Source organism: Oncorhynchus mykiss, chromosome 26, assembly GCF_057628025.1.
Source record: "Oncorhynchus mykiss isolate SJ-2025 chromosome 26, ASM5762802v1, whole genome shotgun sequence".
In the NCBI taxonomy this organism is placed as follows: domain Eukaryota; kingdom Metazoa; phylum Chordata; class Actinopteri; order Salmoniformes; family Salmonidae; genus Oncorhynchus; species Oncorhynchus mykiss.
The window spans coordinates 41,441,988-41,463,759 of NC_143047.1; the positions used below are offsets into that span (position 1 = coordinate 41,441,988).

A 21,772-nucleotide genomic window follows, 5' to 3' on the forward strand; every position below is an offset into this window, starting at 1 on the left:
AGTTTAGTTAGCGACTTCCTTAAAACTACACGCAGATATATTAAAATGGTCTCCGCTAGTTCATCTGATAATCGACCTCTTCGCCAGATAGCGATAATCACATATTTCACATGCTAAATAATGGTCATGTAATAATTGATGTGATACTGTACTGTACATAAAGCAATACCTAGCGACTTCATCAAGATGTTCAGATCTCTTGGCATATAGCGGCTAAGGTGTTGAGTTGACAGTTGCAGTAGCCTGGTTTGAGGCTCTGTACCCCTGAATTCTCTACATCGGGCTCAGAAGTAGGATGGCGCCCACGAGTTGATCGGAGATACGTGAGAGACTTTGTATAGAGAAGCGAGTGGACACGCTCGTTCTCCCGAAGGAAGGGTTAGGGTAAGGACTTTCTTAACCCAACACCTAGGTAGTTGTTGTGGAATTGTTCGATTACATGTTAGATATTGCTGCACTGTCGGAACTAGCAGCACAAGCATTTCGCTACACTCGCATTAACACATACTAACCATGTGAATGTGACCAATACAATTTGATTTGATTCAACCTCTTAGAGGTTTGGATCTCCTGACGGAGGGTTGGGGCTACACCCCATTATGTTATAATTAGGATGAGACAGTTTTATTAACACCATTATTCAATATCAACGGGTAATATTTCATTAGGCTTTTTTAAATCTGGAAATATTGTGGTTTTAGCGTTTCCGTCAAGCAAGCACCAACATATTTTTTTATAACTGTAATGGGCAATCATTTGATAAATTATTTTCCTGTATTTGATTTACTGTAGATATGGATTGATACCATATTTAGTAATGAAGTAGTTTTTTACTTGTTAGTCTGTAATAATCTGTTGTAACTAATTACTGATGTTCTTCTACCTTATCACGTCTCCCAGGGTTGAATGTTATGGTTAAAGTTGATAGCAGACTGGATTCGAGGACACGCTGATAATGTATCCGTGAGTCTGTGACACTGTGTGATTCCGTAGCAGGTGATGTTGTGACTTCAAGCTCCCTTACAAGCCTCTCGGGCTGGTGTTTACAGAACATTCGGTGCTATTGTGAAGAGGCATAGACATTTTCTCTGATTCTGTTCTGGAGGCGTCTCCCTGAATTGTTGCATTAGATCGACTTTATCTGTTAACCTGGAATTCCCGTAACAATAGCCTGCTGGGCTTATGTGTGTTGATGAAGTGAATGACCATAGGGCGAGGCATGAATGACACAGAGAATTGGGTGAGTGAGCTCCCCATACCTGGACTAGGCTGTAGTATAGAGACACAGGTGTCTCTGTCACACTGGTGGAAAATCAGGAAAAGCAAGAAAGGGGTGTTTCAACCCGGACCTGTGGGAGGAGTAAACTAGACGAGAAATATTGTATGATTCGTTTACTTCCTCGTTCCTCGTGCTATAGTGGCAAAAGTCACGTCTCCAGCTGGTGAACATTTGAAAGATATTGACGGCAACTAAGGTAAGGCATTATTGAGATGGGAATCGTAATATTGTAGATACAAATATAGAGAAATCAGTAACTCATCATTATTTAAAAGGTGTCTGAACGTGATCTAGGAATGTGGGCCTATTGATATTGATGGGCTGCTACATGTGTCCTAGGAGTGTCATGTGGCATAAACATATCCGGTCATTCTGATAGTATTGTTCAGTCGATATTAGGCTACACTCTGTCTCACTGAACTCACATGTGCATATTGCGTTCGGGCTTCAAGTTGAATTGTTTCTCATTGCAGGATTAATGTAGCACTGTCTCTTTAAAAAAAATGTACCTCATATTGTCCAGGAAGTTGTCACGTAAATCGGAGGACGGCGTTCATTGTTTGTATCCGATAGGTCGAAGGTAATAGGTATACTGTTACTTTGTAGCAGAGTGTTGCAATTATCTTACTTTAACCTATTCTATATCCTTCCTCCATGATTTCAATCATGAACAGGGTGCAGTTGAAACGCTCGAACATCTTGAGAATGGCTCTAGCAGGCTCGGACTCCATGGAAGAAGGAAAAGGCGAGACGTTTCTACTTAAAGCCATCAAAATAGGTGGTGTGGTCGTACTTTATTGGTTCATTTCAATAACCATGGTGTTCTTAAATAACTACTTGCTAGACAGTAAAGATTTGGACGCGCCGCTATTTGTGACATTTTACCAGTGCCTCGTGACTGTCGGACTGTGCTATGGCATGCACTTGCTATCCCACTTATGTCCGGGTGTCATCGACTTCCCCTCCGTCAAGTTTGACCTAAAGGTATGCCGGGAGGTTCTACCCCTGTCCATCGTGTTCATTGGAATGATAACCTTCAACAACTTGTGCCTGAAGCATGTAGGGGTGGCCTTCTACACTGTCGGCAGGTCACTCAGCACAGTCTTCAACGTTCTACTCTCCTACGTGATCCTCAAGCAAACGACGTCCTTCTACGCCATCCTGTGTTGTGGAATTATTCTAGGTATGTGGTAATAATAACTAACCTATATCTGGCCTAATGCAAGTACTTTGACTTTCTAGAAAGTTCTCATGTCTAAGGCATATACCCAAGCCAGGCTGGTTAGACAACGTCCTTCCTCCCAGGTAACCTATAATAAGTAACCTCACGCTTCTCTATAATTGCACCACAGGTTAATACATTCCTACATGGGCCACACCTGTATTGGCCATATATTGAACATAAGGTCAATTGCTGCTAAAGGACCATGTTAATGCTTCTTTCTTTGTCTGTCCCTCCCATCAGGTGGATTCTGGTTGGGTGTGGACCAGGAAGGTGTGGCGGGCTCCCTGTCGTGGACGGGTGTGTTTTTCGGTGTGCTGGCCAGTGCCTGTGTCTCCCTCAACGCCATCTTCACCAAGCGGGTCATGCCGGCGGTAGACGGAAACATCTGGAAGCTCTCCTTCTACAACAACATCAACGCCTGCGTCCTCTTCCTCCCACTCATCCTCGTCTTCGGTGAGGTCGGCCACCTCGTTCATTTCAGCCGCCTGGGTGACCCTACGTTCTGGGGCATGATGACGCTGGGCGGCGTGTTCGGTTTCGCCATCGGCTACGTGACGGGCCTCCAAATCAAGTTCACGAGCCCGCTGACGCACAACGTGTCGGGGACGGCCAAGGCCTGCGCTCAGACGGTCATCGCTGTGGTCTATAACCAGTCCAGTAAAAGTTTCCTGTGGTGGACTAGTAACCTGATGGTCCTTGGTGGGTCTTCTGCCTACACCTGGGTCAAAGGCATGGAGATGAAGAAGGTCCATATTCCCCAGGAGGAGTCCAAAGTGAAACTGCTAGGGGAGAAGAGTGATGCCGGGGTATAGTGGGACTAGGATGACCTTCTGCCATGGTGGTGGTGACGGTGACCCGGGGGTATAGCGGGATGAGGATGACCTTCCACCGTGGTGGTGGTGGTGACCCGGGGGTATAGCGGGATGAGGATGACCTTCTGCCATGGTGGTGGTGGTGACGGTGACCCGCTGGTGACAGAAGACAATGTAAACACTAAGGCCTAACCACGGAGTTGTTTCTACAGCGATGTTCTGTTGGAACAGTTGGGCTGTGTGCTGTCAATATGAATGAATGTTACTATAGTAACACAAACAGAGGTGTAGGAAGGCTACGGGGTAATTTTGTTACTCAGTGGGACCTTATTGTTTTATCATTTCCTTAGGTCATTTTGTCCAATTCTGTTATTTATTCAGTGTGTGGGGGTGTCATGAATTATAACCTAAATCATTCCTGTCTCTTCTTTCAGAACATTATTCATATGTCCGTAGGATAGTATCTAAATCAAGTGACTTTCCTGTTAGCCTGTATGTGTCATCAGGAATGTGACGCAAAACTGCAATATGACAGTTTTCTGGCAAGTGGGGCTCTTATGTTGGGTATACAGTTTGCATATGGAGGGTGGAGACCGACTGTAAGGCTACAATAGCTCACCTTAGTTAATAAGTGATTAAGCCAGTGCTGGTTTTATGGACAGCTTTACGTTATATCTTTGAAGCAGTGACACTGTAGGTGATAAAAGTGAAAACCATCAAAGAGATGGTTGATTCTCTCTGGCTTCAGTAGGGGCACTACATTTTGAATAATTGACAACAAAGGATGTAATCTGAACTGTTTATGCCCTGAGATGGAGATTTTCTATGGCTGTTTATTTTGTGTGTTTTGTCTTCAAAGTAACAGATTATAGAAGGAATGTTAAAGATAATGTTAAAGATCATGTCTGTGTTGATGTATTGTCTGTGTCATAAAACTTCAATCATGAAGGAAGACTGTTGGGTAACTGGCCAGGTGGCCTGCGGGAGCATCATCATTATGATGTCATAACTCTCTTGTCTCAGTGCTGGGTTGAGATCCTGCACTCTAAAACACCCTCCTTTCCTAAAGTCCTCTCTGCTTGTCCTCTTCTGTCGTGTCATCATTTCAGACCAATGAGAATAAGGAAATGGGACACGAGAAAAGGAATTTACATAGAAAGACTCAAGGCTGGTGATCTGAGAGATCCTAAAATGTGGGTCTCTCAGATTTCAGGTTTTGCTTCGGCGTCCACTTGATACAAAGTCTGTTTTTCTTCTACATATTATTTGCTCAGGGTTTGTAGTGCGTTGGAAGATACCGTACATGGGGTTTCAAAGCTGGTTAGCCTACGGGTATTCTCCAGATTACGTTTTTAAGAAAAGATACAGATTTATTTTATAAAATATATAGTTATTCAGTGAATGTGACTTATGTGTACTTCAGAAAAATAAATGGACATTCTCTTAATCATAACGTGTTACTCGCCTCTTGTAAATGTGTTATTTTATCTGTATTCATGATCAAGCATAAATCTTCCTTTTTTAAATTTATTTTTTTACACAGAACAATACTTCACTTGCTTATGCCTGAGCAGAAACCTTAGCAGAAATCACCTCTTCTAGGGGTTTGGTCAACTGAGAAGAGCTGAGGTAGTTAATGGTGTCAGACCTACGCAGTTAAACCGATTGGAATCGGTCCGTGAAGACTTGGTCCAGAAACTACTAAACACAAAGCTAACACTAGATGGCACCAGTATAAAGAATGAGTACCTCTGTCAGTCCCTCACACTGGTATGGTCAGAGGGTGCCATCTGGCTGTAGTTAGTTGCCTAAGCAGCATTAGTCCCTCACACTAGTGTCCAAGTACCATCTGGCTGAAGTTGCTTTCTCACGGTCATCCCAACACCCAAGGTTATTTTGGAATGTTGATGGTGGTAGACCTGTCTCTCAATCCCAACACCCAAGGTTATTTTGGAATGTTTATGGTGGTGTGCCTGTCTCTCAATCCTAACAGCCGTGGTTATTTTGGAATGTTGATGGTGGTGTGCCTGTCTCTCAATCCTAACAGCCGTGGTTATTTTGGAATGTTGATGGTGGTGTGCCTGTCTCTCAATCCTAACAGCCGTGGTTATTTTGGAATGTTGATGGTGGTGTGCCTGTCTCAATCCTAACAGCCGTGGTTATTTTGGAATGTTTATGGTGGTGTGCCTGTCTCTCAATCCTAACAGCCGTGGTTATTTTGGAATGTTGATGGTGGTGTGCCTGTCTCTCAATCCTAACAGCCGTGGTTATTTTGGAATGTTGATGGTGGTGTGCCTGTCTCTCAATCCTAACAGCCGTGGTTATTTTGGAATGTTTATGGTGGTGTGCCTGTCTCTCAATCCTAACAGCCGTGGTTATTTTGGAATGTTTATGGTGGTGTGCCTGTCTCTCAATCCTAACAGCCGTGGTTATTTTGGACTGTTGATGGTGGTGTGCCTGTCTCTCAATCCCAACAGCCGTGGTTATTTTGGAATGTTTATGGTGGTGTGCCTGTCTCTCAATCTTAACAGCCGTGGTTATTTTGGAATGTTTATGGTGGTGTGTCTGTCTCAATCCTAACAGCCGTGGTTATTTTGGAATGTTTATGGTGGTGTGCCTGTCTCTCAATCCTAACAGCCGTGGTTATTTTGGAATGTTGATGGTGGTGTGCCTGTCTCTCAATCCTAACAGCCGTGGTTATTTTGGAATGTTGATGGTGGTAGACCTGTCTCTCAATCCTAACAGCCGTGGTTATTTTGGACTGTTGATGGTGGTAGACCTGTCTCTCAATCCTAACAGCCGTGGTTATTTTGGACTGTTGATGGTGGTAGACCTGTCTCTCAATCCTAACAGCCGTGGTTATTTTGGAATGTTGATGGTGGTGTGTCTGTCTCAATCCTAACAGCCGTGGTTATTTTGGAATGTTTATGGTGGTGTGCCTGTCTCTCAATCCTAACAGCCGTGGTTATTTTGGAATGTTTATGGTGGTGTGCCTGTCTCTCAATCCTAACAGCCGTGGTTATTTTGGAATGTTTATGGTGGTGTGCCTGTCTCTCAATCCTAACAGCCGTGGTTATTTTGGAATGTTTATGGTGGTGTGCCTGTCTCTCAATCCTAACAGCCGTGGTTATTTTGGAATGTTTATGGTGGTGTGCCTGTCTCTCAATCCTAACAGCCGTGGTTATTTTGGAATGTTTATGGTGGTGTGCCTGTCTCTCAATCCTAACAGCCGTGGTTATTTTGGAATGTTTATGGTGGTGTGTCTGTCTCTCAATCCTAACAGCCGTGGTTATTTTGGAATGTTTATGGTGGTGTGCCTGTCTCAATCCTAACAGCCGTGGTTATTTTGGAATGTTTATGGTGGTGTGCCTGTCTCTCAATCCTAACAGCCGTGGTTATTTTGGAATGTTGATGGTGGTGTGTCTGTGTCTCTCAATCCTAACAGCCGTGGTTATTTTGGAATGTTGATGGTGGTGTGCCTGTCTCTCAACATATCATGTTTACTTGTAGTATTCTCTGCCCCTCTACCCTTCGTGTGTAAGCAGATAATAAATGACTCATGATAACAAAATGGGCAGTGTGGACTGCACCCACGCAGAGGAGATGACATTCCAAAAACTCATTCTGTGAAAGATTGATGAATAGTTCCAATATATTGTGTATAATAATATAATAAGGAGACAACCATGTACCCAATGCCTCTTATACATTTCAGTAAAACTTGAACACTAAAGCCTGCAGATATATTATAACTTCTTGTAAGCATGAGCCTTCAATGTGTTGTAGTAAGGCTTATAACCTACAGTATATGATGTCTCTCTATCAACATTTCAGTTGACCAATTCATTCTTACAATGTGTTCTGCAACATAATGCATTATACCTGTGCAGTATAGGGCTCTGAATAAAAACATATGGAAATATAGCCAGCAGGTAAATTATGGGCTTAAAATACAACAGTTAAGTTCAATATATACATTTATATTGAACAGCTTGCAACAATTTTATTCATGTCCATCTTTTGGGCTACAATTGTATGGAAAGCTTTTACCCCCAAGCCAAAAGACTCCTGAACAGCTAATCAAATGGCTACCCAGATGAGTTGCATTGTCCACCACCACCCCCCCACCCCCTCTTTTACGCTGCTGCTACTCTCGAGTTACAGTGCCTTGCGAAAGTATTCGGCCCCCTTGAACTTTGCGACCTTTTGCCACATTTCAGGCTTCAAACATAAAGATATAAAACTGTATTTTTTTGTGAAGAATCAACAACAAGTGGGACACAATCATGAAGTGGAATGACATTTATTGGATATTTCAAACTTTTTTAACAAATCAAAAACTGAAAAATTGGGCGTGCAAAATTATCCAGCCCCCTTAAGTTAATACTTTGTAGCGCCACCATTTGCTGCGATTACAGCTGTAAGTCGCTTGGGGTATGTCTATCAGTTTTGCACATCGAGAGACTGAAATTTTTTCCCATTCCTCCTTGCAAAACAGCTCGAGCTCAGTGAGGTTGGATGGAGAGCATTTGTGAACAGCAGTTTTCAGTTCTTTCCACAGATTCTCGATTGGATTCAGGTCTGGACTTTGACTTGGCCATTCTAACACCTGGATATGTTTATTTTTGAACCATTCCATTCTAGATTTTGCTTTATGTTTTGGATCATTGTCTTGTTGGAAGACAAATCTCCGTCCCAGTCTCAGGTCTTTTGCAGACTCCATCAGGTTTTCTTCCAGAATGGTCCTGTATTTGGCTCCATCCATCTTCCCATCAATTTTAACCATCTTCCCTGTCCCTGCTGAAGAAAAGCAGGCCCAAACCATGATGCTGCCACCACCATGTTTGACAGTGGGTTGGTGTATTCAGCTGTGTTGCTTTTACGCCAAACATAACGTTTTGCATTGTTGCCAAAAAGTTCAATTTTGGTATTATCTGACCCGAGCACCTTCTTCCACATGTTTGGTGTCTCCCAGGTGGCTTGTGGCAAACTTTAAACAACACTTTTTATGGATATCTTTAAGAAATGGCTTTCTTCTTGCCACTCTTCCATAAAGGCCAGATTTGTGCAATATACGACTGATTGTTGTCCTATGGACAGAGTCTCCCACCTCAGCTGTAGATCTCTGCAGTTCATCCAGAGTGATCATGGGCCTCTTGGCTGCATCTCTGATCAGTCTTCTCCTTGTATAAGCTGAAAGTTTAGAGGGACGGCCAGGTCTTGGTAGATTTGCAGTGGTCTGATACTCCTTCCATTTCAATATTATCGCTTGCACAGTGCTCCTTGGGATGTTTAAAGCTTGGGAAATCTTTTTGTATCCAAATCCGGCTTTAAACTTCTTCACAACAGTATCTCGTACCTGCCTGGTGTGTTCCTTGTTCTTCATGATGCTCTCTGCGCTTTTAACGGACCTCTGAGACTATCACAGTGCAGGTGCATTTATACGGAGACTTGATTACACACAGGTGGATTGTATTTATCATCATTAGTCATTTAGGTCAACATTGGATCATTCAGAGATCCTCACTGAACTTCTGGAGAGAGTTTGCTGCACTGAAAGTAAAGGGGCTGAATAATTTTGCACGCCCAATTTTTCAGTTTTTGATTTGTTAAAAAAGTTTGAAATATCCAAGAAATGTCGTTCCACTTCATGATTGTGTCCCACTTGTTGTTGATTCTTCACAGAAAAATACAGTTTTATATCTTTATGTTTGAAGCCTGAAATGTGGCAAAAGGTCACAAAGTTCAAGGGGGCCGAATACTTTCGCAAGGCACTGTATATTATCTATGCATAGTCACTTTAATGATGGGGCTCCTGAGTGGCGCAGCGGTCTAAGGCACTGCATCTCAGTGCTAGAGGTGTCACTACAGACACCCTGGCTCAAATCCAGGCTGTATCACAACCCAGCCTGTGATTGAGAGTCCCATAGGGCGGTGCTTAATTGGCCCAGCGTCCAGGTTTGGCTGGTGTAGGCCATCATTGTAAATAAGAATTTGTTATTAACTGACTTGCCAAGTTAAATAAAGGTTCAATTTTTTTTAAATACTATTGAATCATTAGGTCTATATCAGAGTCAGCTTAACTCTTTATTATGGAGAATATCCATAATGTAACTTATCCTCAGCAGTAATTGGTTTTACCCCTCGTTGGTAATTGGCTTTACCCCTCATTGGTAATTGGTTTTACTCCTTGTTGGTAATTGGTTTTACCTCTCGTTGGTAATTGGTTTTACCCCTCGTTGAGTCATTGTTCCAGATGTGCGACATGGTAAATAATTTACATAAAACAATGATGCGTTTGCTCCCTTATATAAAGATCTCGGCGGGTGATACACACTGCACAAAACAGGCTGAGAGACAATTTATGCTCGATCTGAAAATGTGGTCGGAGTCACCATATGGATGGTGTGATCAATTGCGGAGCCTCTGGAAGCATGCAGAGGCCAAATTGAGCTCCATACACACATTCATGTGCCTCTCAAATGTTTTACCTACAGTAGGCGCTGCATGGCCAATAGATGTCCGCCGTGCAGCGGTGATATGGCCTCTGCAGAAGTCAGGCCGTTTATACTTCTTACGTTTCTCTGAGCAGAGTTCACTTCACCTCCGTCAGACTGGTCTTCCCTGGCTGCCTGACTCTGCTGATATCCCTGTCACCATCTGATCCTCCTAAAATGAGGCATGACAAAGAATAACCTTGGTGTACATTTATACATTATATTATCCAAGAATAGAATCAATGGTGCAATAATTGAAATCACTGTTTTTCCCAGATCCCAGACTGTAGCTTTAAGCTTAACATGCTGTCCTGTACCTACTGTAGGTCTACCCATCAATTCAAGATAGAACTTTGAATTATTCACTGAATATACTGCAAAAATCACTGAGCTCCATAGACTTCCCTGGCTGTTTTACCCTGCTGGGACCCCTGTCATCATCTGATCCTGCTAAAACATGATGAGCACTAGAAGGCTGAATTCCTGCGGGATGTCTGCGGTCGCGACAGAGATCATTGCGGCACTGTCAGCATTTTTCATGCTGCAGGCGGGAGCGGGCTGTCAGACAGACGACTTTGGGATGAAAATATTTTTCTTGTCCCACAGATTATTTTGAAAGGGTCCTCTCTGCTTTGTATGCGTTAGCCTACATATTGTATTAAAATCACAGTATTCGCATTTTTCACTCAGAATTCGCTGCTTCAACTTCAGTAACCTACCTCTCCAAGTTTGGCATTAAAGTTCAAGTGCGCCTTTTCATTTTCAATACGTATGGATTACCCATTTATTTGCCTGTAAATCGTCCTCCTAAAGGGTAGGCTGTATCCTATAGGACTCTGCAAAATTTAGCAGGTGTCGCTGTCCTCATTCTCGCTGCCTCCAGTTCAGTAGCCATACCTGGCAGATTAGGTGCACATGTGGGCTCAATTAAATAGAGTAGGCTGGACGGAGAAGCACTGGACAGTTATCTTTACAAGGAAATGTACTTCCTAAATAGGCCTATGATTAGGTTATAATTTACTACATTGCCTAGAAATAGCCCTAAATATTGATCACCCATATTTCTCCGTCTTCCCACTGTTAAAAGGTAGGCTATAAAAATAGCTCAACGGAAAGTGCAAGTATCTGCGTCTCTGCTCTCTTCAATCTACATCTAGTATATTGGCTGTAATAGCCCAGTAATACAATGCAAGGGCCATGTGAGAATCTCTGGTAAGTTAACCTATTTCTTAAGTTATTTTGGCGCATTTTGATATGACCTATATAGGGTGCAAAATTGCTGGGACCGTGACTGGCAAGTGAACTGCGTCACATACGCTTAAAATAACATTATGGGACTGCGGTTTGTTTTGGGACCAGTTCTAGCGGTAGCGGCTGGGAGTTGGACAGAGAACCAGCGGGATTCTTCGCTCAGACCTCTACTGTGCACCATGACAGTGAAGCCTGTAACGTCAGAAGCTGTTTTATTACTGTGTCCGTGTGGGAATAGTAGGGAATTAGCTAGGGAAACTGACAGATCAACAACGTTACTTTGACATACTGACTAATACAACTCACATTGCACTGAAAATATCAACGTCAGAATATCAATCTTCAATCGATTGGCCGATGGTTTCATCGTTTGATTCAGATCTAGTTTGATTGAGGCAAAAAAATAATAGATCATGTAAGCCAACTTTTGGCCAGCTCTCTCTGAATAAACACTAGTTTAGGTTATTTTCTGTTTAAGTTAAACAGCAGTTACCATGTCAGCTATATCACACAACTAAAGTAGACAGTTTCTATTCATTTTAAAACTCGGTGAAAGAGCACAACCCGTACACTGCACTATGCTCGTCTCTACGGTGCTGTCCCAGCTGTCCTTCACACAGCCTGTCAGCCGCTCTGTGGAGTCCAGTCTCTCCAAACAGCCCACCCGACCACTCAGAGACGTCAGCATGGTCCTAAAGCACTCTGTTGGCCTTAATTGGTTCACATTCCAATTATAAAACTGTGCTGGGGGGGTGAAAGTTGTGCCCTTGGGAAATATCCATTCTCTCCAAGCCAGTAATGGTTAATGCTTTGAGCACTGTAGTTGATTAGACTAAATTATATTGTGAGATTCCCTACTTGTTCATAAGAATGAAGTCATTATTAGAACGGCTGTGAACTAGAACGGCTGTGAACTATCAGGCCTGTATGATTATCCATTATCATTAAAGCAAGTTAAACGAGAACCGGTACTACTTTTCAGTTACATTTTTCACACCAAATACAAACATAGGAACAAGAATTTACAGACACACCCAAACAACGACTACATCTCTGCTCACGCCCCCGTCCCTAGTGCCCCCGTCCCTAGTGCCCCCGTCCCTAGAGCCCCCGTCCCTAGTGCCCTCGTCCCTAGTGCCCCCGTCCCTAGAGCCCCCGTCCCTAGAGCCCCCGTCCCTAGTGCCCCCGTCCCTAGTGCCCCCGTCCCTAGTGCCCCCGTCCCTAGAGCCCCCGTCCCTAGTGCCCCGTCCCTAGTGCCCCCGTCCCTAGTGCCCCCGTCCCTAGATCCCCCGTCCCTAGTGCCCTCGTCCCTAGTGCCCCCGTCCCTAGTGCCCCCGTCCCTAGTGCCCCCGTCCCTAGTGCCCCCGTCCCTAGTGCCCCCGTCCCTAGTGCCCCGTCCCTAGTGCCCCCGTCCCTAGTGCCCCCGTCCCTAGATCCCCCGTCCCTAGTGTCCTCGTCCCTAGTGCCCCCGTCCCTAGTGCCCCCGTCCCTAGAGCCCCCGTCCCTAGAGCCCCCGTCCCTAGAGCCCCGTCCCTAGTGCCCCCGTCCCTAGTGCCCCCGTCCCTAGTGCCCCCGTCCCTAGTGCCTGCGTTATTGTTTGCCACATGGCCTTAAATTGTACCGGTTTGTTTTCTCGGTCGTCCACGCTATTTTAATAATAAATCATTACATTTTTTTTATTCTGTTAATGGTGGCGGATTAATTGATTTCCACGTTTCCAAGAGAAGATACCCAACTGGCTGGATGATTATCTCACTACACTCCCACATGTCAAGATGAGAAGAGACCCAACTGGCTGGATGATTATCTCACTACACTCCCACATGTCAAGATGAGAAGAGACCCAACTGGCTGGATGATTATCTCACTACACTCCCACATGTCAAGATGAGAAGAGACCCAACTGGCTGGATGATAATCTCACTACACTCCCACATGTCTTGAAATATGCAGACAGGTGGATGAAACATCACTTTACATTGTAATAATTATGACAGACAATGTTGTAGCTCCGCCCATAATTCTTGGACTATAGCATTCCCAGAACGCATGGATTATTGAATCACTGTTAGTTTTAAGGTATGACACTGCCTTTGTTTATACTGGATGATGCGTACATTTTTGTTACATTTTGTTTAACTAGTTATGCTTCAACTTTCCCTCCATCTTGTGCCAACATCAGTTGTTTTTAAATCTTGGTTCCAATAGTTTATATTTTTTTCTAAGAGATAGTCAGTTGGATCTGCTCTCTGTAAGGCTTACCTATTATATGAACATCCTATTCTGACTCAAATAAGATTTCCCCAAGCTTGCTCTGATCGAATCAACATTTTGTGATATGTAAGTTGCATGTATTTGAAACTATCTGCATTGGTCAGTCCAAAATTACTTTTGAATTCCCTCATGGAAATACATGCATTTCCTGTTACCAAGTTATGTTTTCTATGCCTTTTAGTTTTCCATGTGGACCAACCAAGAGTTGTTCCATGTGGTTGTGTTTTTAGGAAGTGATACTGGTTCACGTAGAATATGTTTCATTCTCTTCTATATTATTATAGTGTTCCTAACTAAGAAGTTGATCATGTTCACAGCTTTATCCTTTGAAAATAGACACGAGTTAGCAGAGTTAGCCCATGTCATGTTATAGGTCCTTCTTCTACATGTTGCTTAACATTCTAACTGGTACAGAAGAACATAACATAAACATGTCCGTTGGTAAGGAGGAAACAAACTCTCGTACTGATAAGAACTACACTTCTGTTAAGGTCACATCTGTCACCTTATCCTTCTCATGCAGATTTCTACTGGTAGCCTAAGAAGGACCTCGACACAAGCCTGCGGACACTAAATTCGAGGCTATTCGTAGTACGAGGCCAGCACACAGATGTCTTTCCAAGACCTTTTTAAGGTGAGGAAAGGTCAAATGAATGACCAAATCAGCTAGGATGACACATGTGGTATGTGTAGATAGGCTGAAAAGCACTCAGACAGACACATACACAGATCTCCACATCGCCCGTTTGTCTCATTCGCAGCGCTGCACTTGCTCGCTGAGCTATAGCCTCTCTAACTGCTTTGGCAATGAGTTCACACACCACTTCAATATGTCAGATTGCTTATGATACCCAGATGCAATGGTATTAAACTCTAAATGAAAGGCGGCGCAGGCTGCCTGCTGTAAGTCATGTACACTTTCTAGCCCTCACTGTGCACCTAGGCAACGCCATTAGTGTTCATATGATACACAACCATGTCAGTCCAAATGAGTTGAATTACAAGGCAGTTGTGTTTGTGCATGTCTTCTGTGAACCGCTACCTGGTAACACCCAGACAGACACCACTGTTGCAGTAGTCCGGATCGGGGTTCTGACTCAATAGTTAATGGATACATGTTGGTGATGCTCCTCCTAGTCTAGGTGGGGTTTTTTCAGCATTTTATTCAGACGCATATTTGCATAAAATATTCCGGTACGATCATTGACCTGTTTTTGAAAGGGCATGAATTATGCAAGAGCAGTAACTGGGTGCCTCGGTCGTGTACAGAGCACACACACAAACACACACACACACACACACACACACACTACACTTCATTACAGTTGTGTGCGGGTACATCAAAGCTGGGACTGAGAGACTGTTTAACAGCTTATAGCTCCAGGCCATCAAACTCTTAAAACAGTCACCACTAGTCTTAGTTACTGTTCTAGCAAACCTGATGGCCGAATGTTAAAGAACGTCTAGAAGCTCGAGAGCACCCATACCTGCTGATCTATAAGTGATGTCTCCGTAATCTAGCATGGGTAGGATGGTCATCTGAATCAGGGTTAGTTTGGCAGCTGGGGTGAAAGGGGAGTGAATTCGATAGAGGGACAAAAGTATATATTTAACTTTAGCCTGCAGCATTGATATGTGCTGAGAGAAGGACAGTGCACCGTCAAGCCATACGCTGAAAGTACTTGTATGAGGTGACTACCTGCTCTAAACCCTCAGAGGTAGTAATAACACCTGTGGGAAGAGGGGCATTCTTCTTACCACACCACATGACCTTTGTTTTGGAGGTGTTCAGAACAAGGTTAAGGGAAGAGAAAGCTTGTTGGACACTAAGAAAGCTTTGTTGTAGAGCATTTAGCACAACATCTGGGGAGGGGCCAGCTGAGTATAAGACTGTATCATCTGCATATAAATGGATGAGAGAGCTTCCTACTGCCTGAGCTATGTTGTTGATGTAAATTGAGAAGAGCGTGGGGCCTAGGATTGAGGCTTGGGGTACTCCCTTGATGACAGACAGTGGCTGAGACAGCCGATTTTCTGACTTTATACACTGCACTCTTTGAGAGAGGTAGTTAGAAGGTAGTTAGAAAACCAGGCCAAAGACCCATCAGAGACACCAATTCTCCTTAGCCTGCCCACAAGAATGGAATCAAAAGCTTTGGCCAAGTCAATAAAAATAGCAGTACAATATTGCTTAGTATAAAGGGCAATGTTGACATCATTGAGGACCTTTAAGTTTGCAGTGACACATCCATAACCTGAGTCGAAACCAGATTGCATACCTGAGAGAATACCATAGACATCAAGAAAGCCAGTCAGTTGATTATTGACAAGTTTTTCCAACACTTTTGTTGAACAGGGCATAATAGAAATAGGCCTATAACAGTTAGGATCAGCTTGATCTCCCCCTTTAAATAAAGGACGAACTGTGGCTGCCTTCCAAGCAATGGGAACCTCCCCAGAAAGGAGAGACAGGCTTGGTGATGATAGGGGCAGCAACCCTAAAGAAGAAAGGGTCTAAACCATCTGACCCAGATGTTTTTTTGGGGTCAAGTTTAAGGAGCTCCTTTAGCACCTCGGACTCAGTGACTGCCTGCAGGGGGAAAGTTTGTAGCGGGGCAGGTGAAAAAGAGGGAAAAGCATCAGTGATAGTCGCATTAGAAGGTGTGGGAGATGAGGAAATGTTATACGGGCAAGGAGGCATGGCTGAGTCAAATAGGAATCCTGACTTAATGAAGTGGTGATTAAAGAGCTCAGCCATGTGCTTCTTGTCAGTAACAACCACATCATCAACATTAAGGAACATGGGCAGCTGTGATGAGGAGGGTTTGTTCTCCAGGTCTTTAACCGTTTTCCAGAACTTCTTGGGGTTAGACCCACAGAGAGAGAACTGCTCCTTAAAGTAACTAACTTTGGCCTTCTGGATAGCTTGAATGCACTTGTTTCTAATTTGCCTGATCGAGAGCCAGTCAGCTTGAGTATGCATGTGCCGAGCCTTTTGCAAAATGCAATTCTTGAGGTGGAGTAACTCTGCAAGATCACGGTCGAACCAGAAGCTGAAACCTGTTTTTAACTCATTTTCTTCATGGGGGCGTGTCTGTTATCAACACCACTGAAAATATCAAAAAAGAAGGTCCAAGCGTCTTCAACAAAGGGTATCCGGCTGATTCTATACCAGTTGACGGAGGCCAGTTCATGAAGGAAGGCTTGCTCATTAGTTTTTTAGCAAGCGTCTATGACAAATCAGGACAGGTCTTTTCACTGAGCAGCCATTACGAACACAGGCTGTAAAACAGTGATCACAAAGGTCATTACAGAAAACACCTGATCTAAGACCACTCTCTACCCCACCACCAAAATGACCCCCGCTTTCCCCTTCCAGGAGTGGAATGTCACCCGGCTGACCTTCGAGTACGACTCAGAGCCCTATGGGACGGAGCGCGACGCCACCATCCTGAAGATGGCACGGGAGTTTGGTGTGGAGACCCACGTCAGAAATTCCCACACACTCTACAAACTGGCCAGGTCAGAGTTAATTTTATTTCCTCATGCCACCACTTAGCACCGCACCACCAGCTTAGTGGCAAAGCTCTGGTTTGAAGTTCCCAATTAGACACAGATCTAGGATCAGCTTACCATCCCCACAACTTAACTGTAACCATTTGGAGGGGAATGCTAGACTGACCTCAGATCAGTGTTTAGGAGCAACTTAATCCACCCGTGCTGTCTGAGGGGCTGCTCTCATCTGATATTAGTTGACTGTTTGTCTGTAGTGGAGCTTTGCACACCTGTATTGGTGGGGCTGGTGATGAGAGGAGATTCAGGCTGATAGTGTGTCTGGTGATGAGGGGAGATTCAGGTTGATAGTGGGTCTGGTGATGAGGGGAGATTCAGGCTGATAGTGGGTCTGGTGGAGAGAAGGAAGTGCGAGGGAGAGAAGGAAGTGCGAGGAGGAAGAGTACTATAGGAAATGGTGATGGGGAAGAAATCGATAGTTACAGTGCATTGGGAAAGCATTCAGACCCCTTGACTTTTTCCACATTTTGTTGTGTTACAGTCTTATTCTAAAATAGATCACATCTTTTTTTCCCTCATCAATCTACAGACAATACCCCATAATGACAAAGCAAAAACAGGTTTTAGAAACGGAAATATCACATTTACATAAGTATTCAGACCCTTTACTCAGTACTTTGTTGAAGCACCTTTGGCAGTGATTACAGCATCGAGTCTTCTTGGGTATGATACTACAAGCTTGGCAGACCTGTATTCTGGGAGTTTCTCCCATTCTTCTCTGCAGATCCTCTCAATCTCTGTCAGATTGGATGGGGAGCGTTCCTGCACAGCTATTTTCAGGTCTCTCGAGATGTTAGATAGGCTTCATGTCCGGGCTCTGACTTGGCCACTCAAGGACATTCAGAGACTTGTCCCAAAGCCACTCCTGGGTTGTCTTGGATGTGTGCTTAGGGTAGTTGTCCTGTTGGAAGGTGAACCTTCGCCCCAGTCTGAGGTTCTGAGCAGTCTAGAGCAGGTTTTCGTTAAGGAGCTCTCTGTACTTTTCTCCATTCATCTTTGCCTCGATCCTGACTCGTCTCCCCACAGCATGGTGCTACCACCACCATGCTTCACTGTAGGGATGGTGCCAAGTTTCCTCCAGACATTATGATTCAGGCCAAATAGTTCAATCTTGGTTTCATCAGACCAGAGAATCTTGTTTCTCATGGTCTGAGAGTCTTTAGGTACCTTTTGGCAAACTCCAAGCGGGCCGTCATGTGCCTTTGATTGGTGCAGTGCTGCATAGATGGTTGTCCTTCTGGAAGGTTTCCTATCTCCACAGAGGAACTCTAGAGATCTGTCAGAGTGACCATCGGGTTCTTGGTCACCTCCCTGACGAAGGCCCTTCTCCTCCAATAGCTCAGTAGGGCCGGGCGGCCAGCTCTAGGAAGAGTCTTCGTTCCAAATTACTTCCATTTAAGAATAATGGAGGCTACTGTGTTCTTGCTGACCTTCAATGCTGCAGACATGTTTTGGTAGCCTTTCTCAGATCTGTGCCTCGACACAATCCTGTCTTGGAGCTCTACGGATAATTCCTTCGACCTCATGGTGTGGTTTTTGCTCTGACATGCACTGTCAACTGTATGACCTTGTATAGACAGGTATGTGCCTTTCCAAATCATGTCCAATCAATTTAATTTACCACAGGTGAACTCCAATCAAGTTGTAGAAACATCTCCAAGGATGATCAATGGAAACAGAATGCACCTGGCTCAATTTTGAGTCTCATTGCAAAGGGTCTGAATACTTATGTCAATAAGGTATTTCTGTATTTACAATTTTATAAATTTTCAAAAATGTCTAGTAATTTGTTTTCACTTTCATTATGGGGTGTTGTATGTAGAGGATTTGTTTTAATATAATACATTTGAAAGTAACTAGCTATAACGTAACGAGTGCTAGCTAATGCTACCTACAGTACTAGTCAAAAGTTTGGACACATCTACTCATTCCAGGGTTTTTCTTTATTTACATTATTTTTGTTACTATTTTCTACATTGTAGAATAATAGTGAAGAAATCAAAACTATGAAATAACACAAGTAACCAGTTTTGTTTTAAACAAATCCAAATATATTGTAGATTTCCGATTCTTCAAAGTAGCCACCCTTGCATGGCTGAGAGAAAGCCAAGTGTGTGCAAAGCTGTCATCAAGGCTACTTTGAAGAATCTCAAATATAAAATATATTTGGATTTGTATAAAAAAATAAAATAAAAAAATGTGTTACTACATGATTCCATATGTGTTATTTCATAGTTGTGATATCTCCACTATTATTCTGCAATGTAGAAAACAATAAAGAAAAACCCTGGAATGAGTAGCTGTCCAAACTGTTGACTGGAGCTGAATATATTAAACAATGTTTTCTTTGCTACTGTAGGTAGCATTAGCTAGCGTTGGTCAGCGGTACCTGTGCCAAAACTCTGGTGTTTATAATCCTACCGCTTGTTTCCCATCTTAATTGGTAAGCCAGTTTTGTTTCATCACGGCTCTCTCTCGTCTCTCTGCAGCAGACATACAGTGAGCAACATGTTTGGAACATCAAATCTTAGTATTCGAATCGTAATACATATAGAATCGTGAGAATAGCAAAACATATCATAACAGCACTTAAATATCGTGATAGTATCGTGATAATATCGTGAGATCCCTTGGCAATTCCCAGTCCTAATGGGAAAGGCTAGGTTAGATGAGAGAAGATGTAGGGAGAGGGGAAGTTGTACTTCTCTTGTTGACGTGAAGGGAGACCCTGCCCACTGCAACAACAACAACAACAACAAAATCAACCCTCGCGTGACGTCTTTTCTCTTCCCCTGTTGATCCAGAACAAGGGCACACACACACACTGTCAATTACACAGTCTCATACCCAGCCTGATAATCTCCCCTTACTGGTTGTGAGAGAGGAAGACACACTACACAACATGTGCTGAGAGGAGCTCTGCAGCAGTCAGCCATGGTGGACAGCATGTGCTGAGGGGAGCTCTGCAGCAGTCAGCCATGGTGGACAGCATGTGCTGAGGGGAGCTCTGCAGCAGTCAGCCATGGTGGACAGGATGTGCTGAGGGGAGCTCTGCAGCAGTCAGCCATGGTGGACAGCATGTGCTGAGGGGAGCTCTGCAGCAGTCAGCCATGGTGACAGCATGTGCTGAGGGGAGCTCTGCAGCAGTCAGCCATGGTGGACAGCATGTGCTGAGGGGAGCTCTGCAGCAGTCAGCCATGGTGGACAGCATGTGCTGAGGGGAGCTCTGCAGCAGTCAGCCATGGTGGACAGCATGTGCTGAGGGGAGCTCTGCAGCAGTCAGCCATGGTGGACAGCATGTGCTGAGGGGAGCTCTGCAGCAGTCAGCCATGGTGACAGCATGTGCTGAGGGGAGCTCTGCAGCAGTCAGCCATGGTGGACAGCATGTGCTGAGGGGAGCTCTGCAGCAGTCAGCCATGGTGGACAACATGTGCTGAGGGGAGCTCTGCAGCAGTCAGCCATGGTGGACAGCATGTGCCTGCCTAGCGCCAGACAAGGCGTCTCTGTCCTGTTAGAGTGATGCCCGGTGTTCCTGCTCTATCTGTCTACAGCACAATATCTTTCAGTCTGTTTTTCTTACTGCAGTAGGACTTCTGAAAAAGATTGGTTTAGTCTGAGCTATTCTCTGCTCTGTATATCTGATGACTTCCATTGCTCTCCCTTTCTCATTCTCTGCATTTGAGTCTTTCGCTCTCTCTCTTCAGATCTAGCATAAATTGGCTCTTAAGAACTCCAAAGCTTCTCATTTATAGACTGTGTTTAATATAATGGAGAAGGGAGGGGTAGAGCCAGTCTGCATTACTGATACTGTTGTATAAGGGCTGAGGCAGTAAAGGTTGACCCTCCCTCCTCCATTATATTAAACACAGTCTATAACCGTTATAAAGGACAAGGTTTGGAGTTCTTAAGAGCCAATTTATGCTCGATCTGAAAATGTGGTCAGAGGCGCCGTACTATGGATCGTTTGACGCAATGGTGGAGCCTCCGGAGGCATGAAAAGGCCCAATCTAGTTCCATACCACATGCCGTACACCTCCCAAATGTTGTAACAATGTAGAGAGCTCCTGTATAGCTCCGCATTGACATGATTGGTTGACGGTAGGCGAGGGTGGCAGGTCCTGTTTTAACACAAACTCACTTCCTTGACAACATCCTTCACGACAGCTCTGCGCTGCTCAGCAATGCCCAAGAAGTATGAATGCCCTGACTTCTGCAGAGGCCATATCACAGTAAATGCTGCACAGCCATTGAAGACTGTCGTTTTTCAAAAGTGTTTTTTCCTGTTGGCGTCCCAGAACATCAGTCATTCATCACGTATCTTGCAGAAAACCTACAAGCCATATGAGTCCCCCCAAAACACCTACAATAGTTTACCAGGATTACATTTCCTTGGTAAGCTTTTTCGATGTCCCAGGCACAGCTATTAGTAATCTGAATGTCCTGAATTATGTTGACTTGTAAATGCTGCTACTGCAGCCGTGCCGCTGGGCTAATTAAAAAACTGTGACCTTCAGTAATGCAGACTTGGGTATTAACTGTGATTACACGCTGGCACAGCACATGCTGCATCTGTTGTACTGAGGTAAACAACAAATTGGTTCAAAACGTTTCCCTCTCCTGTGTGTGTGTGTCTGTGTGCACGCTTGATTCCCTTCCCCAAACTTCCTGTCCTCAGAACAGGACTGTCTGTTTACAAAAGGTTCCCTCTGTGTTTCATTATAACCCTTGGCTGCCATTGTGGCTCTGTGAAGGAATGGAGACGTTTCCAGGGGCTGAGATGCCAGATGCCAGGAAATACTCTTAAAATGACTTTATCTACTGTACCAGTCAAAAGTATGGGCACACCTACTCATTCCAGGGT

At 44.2% G+C, this 21,772-nt stretch overlaps 1 protein-coding gene across 2 annotated transcripts; it reads left to right on the forward strand.

Annotated features, from left to right (window-relative positions):
- Positions 1–1,011: 1,011 nt before the first annotated feature.
- slc35c1 (solute carrier family 35 member C1) lies at positions 1,012–4,766 on the forward strand. Of its 2 annotated transcripts, XM_036981441.2 has the most exons (3): positions 1,012–1,475; positions 1,954–2,462; positions 2,745–4,766. In XM_036981441.2, the coding sequence occupies exons 2-3, from the start codon at positions 1,985–1,987 to the stop codon at positions 3,314–3,316; spliced, it is 1,050 nt and encodes a 349-aa protein (XP_036837336.1). In that variant the 5' UTR covers positions 1,012–1,475; positions 1,954–1,984; the 3' UTR covers positions 3,317–4,766. The 2 variants fall into 2 exon arrangements, with proteins under 2 accessions (XP_036837336.1, XP_036837334.2); XM_036981439.2 differs by lacking the exon at positions 1,012–1,475 and having other exon boundaries at positions 1,487–2,462.
- The last annotated feature ends 17,006 nt before the right edge of the window (positions 4,767–21,772 follow it).

Excerpts from the sequence above, each read along its gene's own strand:
- slc35c1 (XM_036981439.2), top strand. The coding sequence starts at position 1,934 with ATGATTTCAATCATGAACAGGGTGCAGTTGAAACGCTCGAACATCTTG. Across the intron at positions 2,463-2,744 it reads GTGTTGTGGAATTATTCTAG|GTGGATTCTGGTTGGGTGTG; the intron begins GTATGTGGTAAT and ends CCCTCCCATCAG.